At 37.7% G+C, this 14,549-nt stretch overlaps 1 protein-coding gene and 1 long non-coding RNA gene across 15 annotated transcripts in view; one reads left to right on the top strand and one right to left on the bottom strand.

Moving 5' to 3' along the window:
• The window catches only part of LOC133741984 (uncharacterized), a 78,724-nt gene that overhangs the window by 52,734 nt on the left and 11,441 nt on the right, over positions 1–14,549 (top strand). The window lies entirely within an intron of this gene.
• Positions 7,436–12,687, bottom strand: LOC133741919 (probable inactive poly [ADP-ribose] polymerase SRO3). Of its 14 annotated transcripts, none has more exons than XR_009862239.1 (9): positions 11,679–12,687; positions 11,339–11,580; positions 11,134–11,240; positions 10,945–11,047; positions 9,028–9,165; positions 8,853–8,910; positions 8,520–8,742; positions 7,879–8,086; positions 7,436–7,770 (listed from the first exon to the last, which is right to left on the bottom strand). XR_009862239.1 is itself a non-coding variant. In XM_062169632.1 (6 exons), the coding sequence occupies exons 1-5, from the start codon at positions 12,620–12,622 to the stop codon at positions 9,309–9,311; spliced, it is 1,440 nt and encodes a 479-aa protein (XP_062025616.1). In that variant the 5' UTR covers positions 12,623–12,687; the 3' UTR covers positions 9,042–9,165; positions 9,263–9,308. The 14 variants fall into 14 exon arrangements, 6 of the variants coding, with proteins under 6 accessions (XP_062025616.1, XP_062025614.1, XP_062025615.1 ...); XR_009862238.1 differs by having other exon boundaries at positions 7,879–8,016; XR_009862237.1 differs by having other exon boundaries at positions 8,589–8,742.

Genomic DNA, 14,549 nt, shown 5'->3' with positions numbered 1-14,549 from the left:
CTATTGGACGAGAAATGATAGTGTGGGAGTGTTTTTGATGAAATTAAAAGTCGATGGACTGAATTGATGTTGGACCCAAACCACAGGGTACTAAACAATAATTAGCCCTAAAGCTTTTCAACTAATATGTTGAAGACTAGGACCTAATACCTAGCTACATGACAGTCTCGAGGTCAGTTAGACAGTGATCTATATATGCTCATTCGTTTCTGGATAAGCATTGCACAATATATAATTAGAGTGCTTTATATATAACAGTAAAGCAATGAAAGGGTGGATTATATTATATTAATTTTAGTTTGTTCATTTGAGTATTATAATTAATTAGGTCCACATAGTTGTGATGATCCGATTGATACCTTATCTTTGGGTGAAGCTAGGAGCCACCGGTAGGCAATAGCTGCTAAGTCGTCCATATTTTCTTTTAAATGACAAAGATTTCTCAGTTCATTTGTGTTCCTCAGGTGGCCAACCATCTCTCTCAATCTCAAGCATTACGATTTTCCAAGAATCGAAAACAAAACATACAGATTGCTGGAAAAGGTAAAACACCTTTTAGGATCAATTATAAAATAAAATATTAAAAGGTCTTTAGTTAATGGACATCGTAGTGCAATATATATATATATATATATATATATATAGATTTAGTTCACATTTTAGATTTCTCGCTTTATTTACAATTAAATAATCAGTCATACCAAAAATCATTGTGTGGATCATGTAAAGTGGGTGTATAAATATAATTTATCGGATGAAATAAAGATGATTTTATTAATCAAATAGTTAAATCATCTTTGTTTCGATTAGCCATTAGCCATAATGCTCCATTTATATTACGCAAGTAGTACTTGGAAGGAAATGATGAATGGGGATGCTAGTAAATGATTTTACCTTAGAAGACACGGAATTGTTCTTTGTTTATGAGTTCGCTTTACAAAGCGGGCTCAAATTGACTTGTAATGAGTTTACAATTACTTAAATAGGGGATTGGTTGTTTACCCCGCCATTTTTTCTGTCGTTAAGTATATGTTAGATTCTGGCTTGTTGGCTGGTCATCTAATGATATTGACCTTTTCTTTCAAAAAAAAAAATGATAAATGGTGATTAGTCACCCAGGGACACAGAAAGATACGTTTAATGATTGGGACATCCAATTGTAGCACATTTTTCAATTACTTGATTATTTGTGATATTAGAATTGATTAGAGTGTAAGTTTTTATATATATATATATATATTTTTACCATAAAGTTCAATACAATTATCTACTGTTAGCATTGACCCTCATTTTTTTTTCGTGAAACTATTTTTTTTTTGTTTACCATAAAGTTCAATACAATTATCTGGTGTTAGCATTGATCTTCATTTTTTTTTCGTGAAACTAATGACTTGCTCAATGTTTGAAATAACATGTCTAATTTGATGAGGTGCCTAAGGCGTGAAGCTGTTTGCCTCAAAATCGTCTCGGCCGAAATGAGGACCAATGGGCTTGTGGTTGAATCGTCCTTCTAAAATTGCGCTGGCGTGCCAACTCGCAGCCAAATGGCCGAAAGAGGTTCAGATCTGATTTGCGCTTGTATCTGACTGCTTTCAAGTGATTGTAGCCCGAGGAAGGAACCCTCTCTGTTGTTAGGTTCTAAAGCCTCTGCTTCAAGGACCTCGATCGCTTAGGCGTCAATCCTGACCGGGATCTTCTATCACGTTCACTTCTTGGGTAAACTCAAAGGTTCGGGCGACAAGCGAGAGATCTATCGGGTGGAGGTACTCACAAATCACGGTGAAGACAAAGATGAAGTAGACTCGGTTGTCAAAGTGTTGTGAGATGATATGTGTGTGAACAGCGAATCGCATCGATCCAATCTGGACTGGCCGAAAGAGATCAATGGACGATAATTCTACCTTACGAACTACTCCTAAGTGCGAAAAGTAAAGCGCATATAAAGTAAATGAACAAGAAAGTAAAGTGCTTGGATGTAAAGGACTGAAATGAAACTAAGAAACTAGAAATAAAAACAAGTTATGAAAGTTGGATCGAAGGCAAAGTACCTATGAGATAGCAAGAGAAAGGTTTGTGAGTACGTAAAAGTTGTATATTGATTTGTTTGTCTGATGCAGGACCCTTTACAATGAGTTTAAAGCTCCTATATATACAGATCAAAACCTTGGCTAACTTGCTCTCTAAGACGTGGCATCCAAGTAGGATTCATCTTCCTTTTTTGGGTTGATTCATTCATAAATATTATGATTCGGCTGATATGTGAAATCTTCACAATTGAAATCCTTAATTGATTTGAACTTTTTCCTTGTGAGGATTTCTTCCTTGAACGGACTCCTCGGCCGATGTTTGTCAGTTGGGCTTGGCCGAGCATATCTAAGCTCCTTCTCGGCTCATCTGTGTAGTCACTCATTTGAACTTGGATTTCTCAATCATGTAACTGTGTGATCCGCTTTCATCATCTTTTGGGTTGTTCGACCCAAAATCTCAAACCTCGGCTAAGTGATTGAACAATGTCTTTATCTCAGACTCAAAACTATAATCTTGGTCGAGTGACCGAGAAACTCTGATTTCGGTCAATACCTTCATTTCGGCTGTATGACCTAAACTCTATATTCTCGGTTGACCTAATACTTATTTGACTAATTTCCTCATCTCAGCTGAATGGCCAATTAATTTCATTCTCGGCCGGATGATCAAGTGACTTCATTCTTGGGCCTTACTTAATCTCAGCCAAAGAAAAAAAATTATCCTATATTTCCGGTTTTACCCTTACCTTTTCAAAAAGCCTTCTAGCCGTATCCAGCTTCCTTCCTCTACTTTTTTTTTTTTTTTTGATCTGGTCCTTCCCTGACTCTGCATCAAATTTTCTTGCTGGTTTTCTTGACTATCCCTCTCCACTAGGTAGTTTAACTTTTTCATCGTTTAGAATATTGAGTTTCTGAGTTGCTCCATAGAATTGCGAACAAAAATTGTTTGAAATTGCAAAACTAGTTAAAGAAAATAAAGAATGATGGTGGGTTCAATCAACACCATGAAACCATGAATATAATTATCATCTAGTAGCAAAAGGGAAACTAAGTCAACTGCTCAGGGAGGAAAGAGAGATAAAAAATAAGCCGAGTGCTCAGGGAAGAGAGTGAAAGATCAAAAAAGGGTAGTTGAGCCATCGCTCGTCATGCGGTTGCAATAATCGCCGTCGCAAAGGAGGCCGCGGAGGTCTGATTTTCGCAGGTCTGACCTCATATTAATGTTCAGTACTAATAGAATTGCCATATGTGGTTGATTTTCACAGTTCTATTTGGGTATTGGAGAGTTCAGTGTTTGCCTTATGGTTTTCACAGAAGGAGGAAGAGAATGCTGCTGGAGATGAGGGGAAAGAGCCACCGGCAACGGTTGGCTGAGAAACTGCACGCGGTGCAATTTTTTTTTCCCCCAACTGTACAGGGACAAAGTTGGAACAATATGACATAAAATATTGTTGCTGGGTCTACTTAGAAATATGCTGGGTAAAAATAGAAAGACCCTTGAAATAACCTGGAACTTCTACCTTGTTCATTCTCGATATATTACGTACGCACGGTCAAGAAGAATTATTATTATTATTATTTTTTTCTCATACAAGTAAAATTGTTGTTTAATTCAATGATTTTGAGAGAAACAGGGCTAATGGGGACTGAGTGGGTTGCCACCCTTCAAATATTTGGAAGCAAATATGGGGACTTAGGGTGCCCAATAAAATCATGGTTTTTTAGTTTTAATTTTTATTTTAGAGAGTCTAATTAGTCTCCAATGACTGTTTATCCTTGTGCTGCTGCACTATTTAAACGAAATACTGGGCTTGTTGCGTGGTGTAATAATTATGGAATGAGGGAGGAAATGGTGGTGCACTAATATATAATTAAGGCCATGTTTGGTTCATGGATTTGAGGCATCAGGAAAGGAAAGTCTTTCCTTTCCTTTGTTTGGTAACCACAAAATCTGGAAGCACTTTCCTGAGAGAGGGGAAAATAGGGGGGAAGGTCATTCCACTCAAGACCCATGGGATTGATTTTCCCCTCTTCTTTCCCAGCATTTATGACTGCAATTTTGGATGATAATAACCCTGCTCAAATATACAATTGCCAAATTTACCCATAAAAAATTGATTGATTATGCATAAAAAATTGGTGTGCTTTTAAATTTTTATGATGTTGTTTTTATTTCAAAATACAAGGGTATTATTGAAACTTAGACATATTTTTACTTTCCTTTCCTTCACCAACCAAACACAGGAAAGGAAATCAAATGGTCTTTCCTGAATACTTTCCATACTTTACCAAACATAGGAAAGGAAAACTGACAGGAATTTTGATTTCCCACCCCCATAGAAAAGATAAGGGAATTGATTTCCCTTCCGTGAACCAAACGAGGCCTAAGGGTCGACAAAAATTTTAGCGTGGATCAAAGTATCGACATATATTGAAAAAGAGAGAGTTTTTAATGAGGACTACTAAAATGAGGACTTTCTTGTGAGACTCGCTTTTTTATCATATTTTCACAAATCAACTGTTAGATGTTTAGATATTCATATGTAAATCATTTATGTAATTTTGCAACCAAATTGAAAATCGTCCAGACATTCATAATCGTGATTTATCATTTATAAACATGAACGGTTCAAATTTAACAAATTTAGTTAATCCATTAATTTGATCTAGTTCAATACCTTAACTATTAGCAATTTGGAAGAAAATTTTCAAAAGTGATATATTCATGCATACATAAACATCTATTGATTTGCGTAATATAATCGAAAAGCGCCCAAACGGGTCCCTAAAACCGTTGATTAGAAAGTCTTTATCGAGTCATTATTTTAGTGATCCTCACTAAAAGCTCTTTTAATTAGGACAAATATTGATTTGTAAATTTAGTTTCGAAAATAATTTGAATAGCGCTTGTAAAACCAAAATGAAATCTCATTTTGATATAAATACGAAGAATTAAATGACAAATTTAAGGTCGGTGAGTGCTTCAAAAATTATCCATTGTCATAGAATTCCAAAATACCGTAGCTACTAGGTGAGCAAGTTGAGTTCATGGATGAGCTGATATGAAATATTGTAGGCAACCTGAGAACAGTAATCTGAAAGGACACCTTTACTAGTCATTACTAGTGGTGGTAGCAAAATGGCAAAAAATCATTACATCATTGCACACAAAAAGTTATCTGGAGAAGTGGGTGGGTGACTACATGAGTCCATGAATCCAGTACCAGATAGTCGTACTCTCATTCTTTCTTTCTTTCTTCAATGGGACAATGGGTACATCTGTAAATTAAGACCCAAAGCATATTGAAGAGCACAGCTTTCTCCAAAAAGGAAGAGGGACCAGGAAGGCAAGAAGTATGGTTGAGACTCGAGACTTTTCCAACCCTTTAGGGAAAACATTCAATAATAGTGCACAAGAATCATGATTTGATTTCAGTGCACATGACTGCTCCTATGGTTGTTATAAACCTTTAATATTTTAATATTATCCTATATAAGAAAAAATAAGAAAAACGTTAAAAACAGGTAATTTTCAGAAGTCAACCTATAGTCCAAAAGAAAATAATTTGATGAATAAATAAAACTTGGATGCAGTGCTGCTAGTACTGTTTTGGTTGTTCTAGTTATGACGCATGCAGTGCTTAAAGGAGAGGTGTCAGCTGGGGTGTTGGTATTCCAATATAGAATCAAATCAATCGGTGAATCCTTCAAATGTGATTCAGGAATGAGGAATTGTCAATTTCATAGGGGGCAGTTTGCAGTTGCATATATAAACCACAAATGCAAAGGCCAATTAATGCATGTCAATTTCTTCTCAACCAGGTATTTAATCCCTTCACAAAGAAGTCTGTACTGCCACTCCAAACTGGAATTCCAATTTAGGGCTTGCAATGCTTATAGAAACCACGCTAAGACTACCACGCTAAGACTGCTCGGGGGGTCTCGGTAGGGATGGCAAAAATCTCTAGCGGGGCGGAGCTCCATTGGATATCCCCGCTATCTTGGGGATGGGGCGGGGATGGTATTGTGATCCTCATCCCCAAACCCGCTCCAATAATATATACATATATTTAATTTATATATATATTAATTTATTTTTTATAATATAATCACAAATATATATATATATATATATATATATATATATATATATATTTACTATTTTACTTTAATAGCTACACTTTTATTTTAATGGTATTTTGACTTTTGCACTCATTGAATTATGAATTTAATCATGTTTTAATTTTATTTGTTGTAGATTTTGATTTTTAAAAAAGGCAATATGGGAAAAAAATTATTCTATTTATTAAATTCTTATCGGAGATTTGGGGCGAGTTTGGAGGCTTAGTCCCTAGTGGGGATGAGGACGGGGAAATATTTTTATTGGGGATTGAGGCAGGGATGAGAGTGGAGAATGACCCCGGGGATGAGGATGGTATTGTGATCCCCATCCCCAACTCGCCCCATTGCCATCCCTAGGTCTCGGTTAAGTTTTTAATAGCAATCAAATCCAATAATCCTCTCTCTATCTAGTTCCCATGGAGGTGTGGCATGGTCGACGGCTCAATGAAAGCATCTCTATAGTCGGTAATACAGTCATTTGCTCACTGCATATTTCGGCTTTGAGTTCGAACCAGGTCAGGCCAATTTAGAACCTGTATAGTGCAACAATCTTGACTGAGTTCCAAATATGCCTAAGCTTTACTCCACTCATCCCAGGTTCAGACGTGACCCAAAGAACTCTGAGTGTGACTAACATCATCCCCAGCCCATAAAAGCCTTCTAACAAGCAACTAATGTCGGCAAGAATTTTTTTGGGGAGGAACAAATTAGATGGCCAATATTCTTCAATACTACACTATACAGCTTTAACGTTTGTTCTCCTGAGAGCATATGCGAGTCCCAACCTCGTCTGATGGCATACAAACCCGGCAATTCGGCTTAGCGGAAGCATCACATCTGATGTACGAGGACCTTGAGGACATTGCCAAAAATGAAAAAAAATGAAGATCACGACTTCAGCAACCAGGGATGGCTCTTAAAAATGGTTGGCACTAATCCCAGAGAACCATGCATGCCTGTGCGCGAGGGTTGATTTTTTGAAACAGTAGAAAAATTACTATATGCACTTGGAAAGTATAGTTTTTCCAGCTCAACATAATGCTGTAACACAAACATGAGCGCAATGGGAATAAATTTGCGGCTGCACATGATTTTATGCTCTACTTGTTCTACCGCATATTGAATTAGTTTCTTTGTTAGCAAAGAGTAATATGTTAATACGGTTTTGGGATGAACTTTTGCAACCAAAGTTACAAAGATGATGGATATAGCAACTCAAGGCATAACGGCCAACAATATCAGTGAACGGAGTTACCACTGCAACCGTAGGCTATATCAACAAATAATGAATAACAAAAAGTTCCATCCTCTAAATTTATGATCCAGTATTTACAGGTACGTCAACAAACCTGAGCCTTATTACTTCGTGTAGCAACTATGATCTCTCTCTAAGGTGACTTTTATGCCCACAATATGTCGCATAAGAAAACTAGTCATATTCTAGTCATTAAGTTTAAGTATCAACAAAATTACAGTTATCTATTGCTTGATCGGTCCAGAGCTCACCAACAAGTATTTGACAGTTCTTATTCAAGGTTACTCAGAGTACTCCCTCTATCTCTATCTAACATAACTCTGTTACCCTCATCTGATAGCAGTCAGAGACTCACATTTCACAGCACTGCATGGAAGTGATGGAACATAGTACAATCATCAGAAGGAATAAAAGACATGACATTTATTACCATGTTTTAATCCAAATCCAAATTCAGATGAAGTATGCTCCTACCTTCCTTAAGAGTCCTTCAAAATATCCAGTCCACAAAAGTTCATGAACTTCACAATGACCTTATCCTCGACTTACAAGCTCAAAAGCGATAAACCTTCAATGATGGCTAAACAGACCCCGAGATTTTACACACCATTTCTGTGTAAAAGCAAACTTCAACATCAAAGATCCAAGGGCATACAACAAACAATGTACCTTAATGCAGTACCTAAAAAGCGCATATAAGTCAACCTTATCAGGTTCCACTCACTTCCCAAGTAGTATACTCAAAGTCATCGATTCCAAGACAATATGTGTATAATCTCTATATCAGACATAGAAGTGACCAGATAAGAGTGTCTCAAACAAATTTGTGTCAACTAAATTCATATCGACATAAGACAACAGATCCGACTCTGTATGATTTACTTATCTAAAGTGGAGGTAGAAATAATGCCCCCCTAGAATCTTAACACACACACACACAACACACTCCCTTTTGAATTATCAATCTACATCTACTTCTATTATATCCCCTTGGTTAAGGAAAAATACATAGTTATCAAGGCAGCAAATCTCCCATCAGTAAGGAAATATTCTCAAACATCAACTCTTTAAGTCGAACTTAAATCTAATACGCATGTTATTAATATTTAACTTACATGCTCAGCAACTGCAAAGTGCTCCACCAAGAATAGTTTCAATGTTAGAGAACTGATGTAACATCATACCTCATCTCTGACAGAGCCATACGTTGTCTAATGGCTTCCAATGTATTCAGCGATATAGAACCAAAGCATTTAAGTACTGCAAACCAGGCACCCTGCCCATTTGGTTTCCTTTTATGCGCAGTCAATTTTCACCACCATCCTACAACAACAACAACTGCAGCCCAAGTAAGCCATAATCTAAGATTAAAAATCTCTTATTTTTCTATATATTATTGTTCTTTTTAAGCAGAATTCTTTTTTTCTTTTTTTGGTTTAAGTTAACACCTGCAAAATAAGTACTTCCTGATGAAAGAGTGTACTCATACTGAAGAGAACATGCCATCTGAAGATCAGAAAAACAGATGTGAAAAACCCCTTATTCATACTATGAGTAGAGACCAACTCAAAACAGATTGAAAACTATATATATTTGGTGAAAACTAAAGATTCCACAACATACCACAAAAACTTCAATGATCGTATCCTGCACATGAGAACTTCAAGGTATATCCATAGCAGCTGGCACTGACATGGTACAGTATGCTATATATTTGTAGAAGGGTTACCCAGCAACTGTATGAACACAAGTCCCCTATGTCTGACTTGCAGGGTAAGCGACATGTGAGAGATATCCCCAGAAAAACGTAATAACATAGACTAAATATTTCTTCCTTAACTTTCAGAATTAGATGTACCAAGTGTTGATACCCAAGATACTTCACACATGTATGAATGAATGCTTCAGTAGGAGAAATTGAGAAAGTTCATCTCCTGGCAGTCATTATCTGCATTTTTTTTTCATCCAAGGAAAAAAAAAAAAGTTTTCAACCCACAAATGCACTCAGAAGAGCATGAAATCTTAATTTCTTATTGTCACCCCTCAATTTGAAACCATCATCCGTAAACAACACTGGGCAGCATAAATAGGATAAAGAATTAACCATAAAAGCTTCATTACAACAGGCACATTAATATGGAATGGCTGTAGGGCGTCACTTGAGGTATAATATCAGCAATATGTTCCTAAAGAAGCTTACCATAGCCACAGTGGTAGAAAAACATTAACAAATAATACAAAGTACCGCAGCACTGCCAGTGGCCACGATTTCTTTACAATGCCATTAGAGAATATGTGCGTATAATTACTATCAGGGTTTAAGAAAATTGTTACAACTTATAATAGGCTTTACCAAATGTAAATTTTTTTTGATCCTTACAGCTAAGGAATTCTAAAAACCAGTATCACATTCAGCAACTTGTTATATGCTATATCAATGTGAACCACTTGATCAAAGTCAAGGTGATATTTGACTCCAACATGATGGCATCTGGTTATATAAGTATTTCTATACCGTAGGTACCTTCTGGGTCCACTTAACTTCCCAAGTTTGTAGTATCAGTCCCTGAACCTCTTAATCAAAGTCATGCTGATATTTGACTCCAACACCATGTGCGTAATCTTTACACACACTAGGGTCATAGAACAGAAATGACCTGATTGGAAATAGAGACCAGAGAAAATGGATGTCAACAAAAGACCATGGTCAGACTCCTTAAGGGGCCAGAGAACAAAGGCTCCCTAAATTTCTGAACACCGTAGCATTAATATTTAGGAGACGCAAACAGAGAGAGAGAGAGAGAGAGGAACATCATGTAAAAAGTACAATTGCTATAGAATATCCTTGAATAGTTGGTTATAGACTTTGAAATCCCGTGTAACTTATTATTCTTCTTCAAAATACTTGAATATAGAAAGAGAAATATGTATAAGAATATGACATTTACATCCCCTTAATTAGAGAATATCTGTATATAATAGAACTTATACTGGTTATGCAAGAAACATAAACTTCCCATCAATGGGAAATAATAAGGTTGTAATCAAACTCCAATCATGATTATTTTAAATCTGAGATATTAACTTGCACTTGCAAGCAAGCTCATACGTAAGTATCATGTCTGATCATAACAAATAGATCTTAGCAGACATAGTCACTCGATAAATAAGAGCATATCAGCAAGAACTCACGAAGATAAAAAAGGAAAAAATAAAACCATATACTCAACTTCATACATAAAGGTGTAGCTACAAGGTGCAAAGCTATGTAAGCCAGGTTGCATCACATACCCAGAACATCATTACCAATAAAAGTTGGAAGCATATTTGCTACATCATTGATATAGTGAACCAAAAGAACAAAAACAGAAAAAATAAGGAACCCAAAAGAAAAAGTTTTCGCTATACTGTATTGTTGGCATTTCACTCTAATCCTAGTATGACTTATAAGAAACGAGATTACACATGCTCTATCATTTCCTAGACCATGACAAACACATTTCTATATGCCCACCTAGAAAAATAAAACCTAAGTAGAACCTTGTTCCGAGCCACGCATCTCAGGAATTGCAGAACGCAGCAACTGCTCCCCAACAACTAATCGAAACTGTCTGCAGAAATCATTTCTTGCTAACTTCCCAGCCTGTATCAAGATTCATCATTACATTCAGGTTCTTCCATAATATACAAAACGGAAATATGAACCACCATAGAAGGAAGCTTACTAACCTTTAAACCATTTACCAGATTCGACAATTGCTGAACTTTTGAAGGGGGTAGGGAATTCCTGACCCTCGAAATCAATTCCGAAACATGGTACTTTCTAGGCAGAGAACCTATCAAAAACAATTTCCATAAATGGAACACGAAAGAAAATTGTCATGACCATTCAATCAACAGAAACCACTACAATAAAAAATGAAATGCTTCATACCCGGCACATGATCAGAAGGTTTATAGCTCACAACACACTCGGGCAGAACATGCCTATTCATATTAGTGGACCATACCACATACCGCGTAGGAGTCCTAGGATCATCCACACCAGTATCGAATTCCATACTAGAAGGGTAGCATTGCTGAGACCCTGCCTCAACTTTCTCAACATTGCCTAATATAACTCGGCACAAAAGAACATGTTTTTCGCCATTATCATCGGGCTGTAAGAGCCCACTACTACACAATTCAACCATCAAAACATAAGTAACTGTAAAACCCAAAACCCCCAACCCAACAAAATATAATAGTACACAAGTAAAGAACACATAATTTACCTAAAAGGTAAAGATAAATGAGATAGGTAGAGACCAACACCATGAGACCCAGAAACCTTGCTGGGCAAGCCAAACCCATGAGTCAAAATCCCCTGTATATCTCTAGACGACGCGCCGTACCAAGCGTGGACCACATTCGCCAAGCCCCGAGCTGCCTTGGTGATTTCAATTTGCTTCTGAAAGACCTCCAAGCGAGCCTTATCCAACGGCCCAGAGCGAACACACTGACGAATGGCACTGATCGTAGCCGCAGAATCGATTCTTCTAATCCCTTTGAGAAAGAAATTGCTCACCGCCGTGTAAGCTCTCTCTCCCTCTCTCAACAGTTTCACATTCGGCCAAGTTTCCGAAGAGCTCTGAGGCTGAGACTGCCGCTTAAACGACGACACTTCGTTCTCTTCTTCTCCTACCTCATCCTCTCTTTTTCTCTTACCCGAATTCCGACCCGAAACGTCGACCCGGATCTCGATTTCAATCTTCGGACTATCCGACCCGCCACAGCCCAGCTCGTCGCTGATAAACCGCCTCGGAAAAAAGCATTTCCCGTTGTCGTCAATCCACGCAATCGATCGCTGACTCCCGGTGCCGGAATCAATCTGCAGCATGCGCGCGAAGTCAAACAGGTACGTTGACCCCTCGATTTCCAAGTGGAGCACCGCCTTGCGCTCAAAGAAACCCGACCGGAGTAATTCCACGACCCGGCCCGGGAAGTTGGTCCACGACCCGCTCTCGTAGAACATGAACCGCGCCGGCGCCACGCTGCGCTTGAAATTGGAGGCCAGCTCGGCCCGACTACTCCGCGCCGAGCAACAAGTGGAGTCGCCGCCGTCGTCGTCGTCGTCGCGGAGCTTCCGCGGCGTCGACGGAACCCTAACGGTGACGGCCTTGACGAAATTATCGGCCCTGAGGGTTTGGTCGTCGTCGGCGGCGGCGTGGGAGGCCATGGATTCTATGAGCTTCGGACGGAGACGATCGCAGGGAATCAGAAACTCGTAGAATCGAGGGACTAGAGAGTTGCGTTTCTGCTTTTATTGGCGGTTTGTGGCTTTAGGGGAAATGACGGAAATAGCCTTCGAAGACGGTGGTCGTTACGTCTTTGGATGAGACTTTGATCGCTGGGGTCAAAGGGTATAATCGGTATATACGCGGCTTTGCTTGGCCGACCTTCTGTTTACTTCGGCCCCAAGCAGATGACTTTTTCTTTTTTTAAAAAATTAAATAAAAAGAAAATGAAAAATTATTTATGACGCAATTAATTCGTCAAGTTTTGTCATCAATTCCTGGAATTCATTTCAACCTGCAAGTAACCTCACTGATAAGCGTCTTATGCTAGTAGACAACAAAACATGAATTTTGGCTATTGATTTGTACTCTAACGTCATTGAAGGTTACTGTGCTAGACTCCAATCTCAATTTTGTTACCTCAGAGCTTGTTAAATTTGACACCAATTTTGAACCAGTTTTTGATGAGGTCTATTGTTTAAGATAGCAATTGTTCACATGGGTAGATGATATCCTACATGAACTCTTCTTAAGAGAGTCTAATTTGGGCCAGTTCATGTCAATGCGAGCTCATGCAGAAAGATTTGTAATGCCTTCTCCTCCAGAATGAATAATAGCAACTGGTGGTGCATCAGTGAATCGTTCCTTCCTGTACATTGCAGCATGCGTATTTGGATGTGAGGGGTACACAGTTCATAGAGCTGGTAAGCAGTGTGTGTTATGTGGTCTCATTTCCTCTTTTGAGTCCTTTCTAGTTAATTACCAAATTCTTTTACATTCGAGTCTAGAATAGTCAACAAAGCCAAATTTTGTAATACATGAGTTCTAAAACCACACTAGAAAAAAGCTTGTGAAACAATGAACCAGATGGATTCTCTATTTGATACTAGTGTCTTGCTTTAAAAGGTAAGTTTTTCTTGATGGATAAAATCAATATAACTATAGTTTTGTTTCTTTCTCCCCCTTTAGTCCTTTACAGATTCAGCTTCTCTTGGAGCTGCAATATTGAGGGCTGCTCATGGTTGGCTATGCAGCACAGAAGGTACTTTTGTGCCCTTCTTGTGCTTGTATGAAAGCAAGAACAGAAATACGTCTGTCAAGTGCAAACTTGAAGTGGTTTCAGACAAAAATTTGGTTAACAAGTATGCATTAATGGTGAAGAAGAGACTTGAAATAGAGAACCGCCTCGTTGAAAAACTGAACAATTGTAGGGAGAACAGATTTTGCCTAGTCTGAGCAATTAATCACTCCACCGAAGAACTGAACCTTAAAAATCCTTATGCACAACATACTTTCAGTTTCGTCCCGAGTAAAACCATATGTTGGAAGCTATATACAGCTGAATTATGAATGGTGAAAGAAGCCAATATACTGATTTAGACTCATATAGTTGCCTACTACAGAATGCAGCGTGTGAAAAATAATAAGAATTGCTTTCAATAATTGCTAGTGGTTTTAGATACCAGCATGCAAGAAGAATTTTGTAGTGATGATGGGAATGATGTTTCATGGTTTAAGGCTAAGGGGGGTGTATTCATTTAAGAGTCTACAAGATTTTTTTGTATTTTGAAAATCTATGGGTATTCAATTGAGATTTTAAACAATCCTTTAAAATCTTGATGTATTCAATTAAGATTTAAAATTATCCATTCAAATCTGCAGATATTCAAAAGTAAAAGGATTTTTAAGGATTTCATTAAATGCTGGATTTTGAATGATTTTATAGTGCTTTTTATACTTATCAAAACTCAAAAACAATCCAACCATTTTCCAAGAGATTTTGATGGATTCTTTCTCACTCAAAAAATGAAGAAGCTCTTCACCAAAAAAAAAAAAAAAAAGAACAAGAACAAGAAGCAGCTCTCAATA

Source organism: Rosa rugosa, chromosome 4, assembly GCF_958449725.1.
Source record: "Rosa rugosa chromosome 4, drRosRugo1.1, whole genome shotgun sequence".
NCBI classification, from domain to species: Eukaryota; Viridiplantae; Streptophyta; class Magnoliopsida; order Rosales; family Rosaceae; genus Rosa; species Rosa rugosa.
Note: the sequence above shows the minus strand (reverse complement) of the source record. Positions and strands in the feature narration are given on the sequence as shown.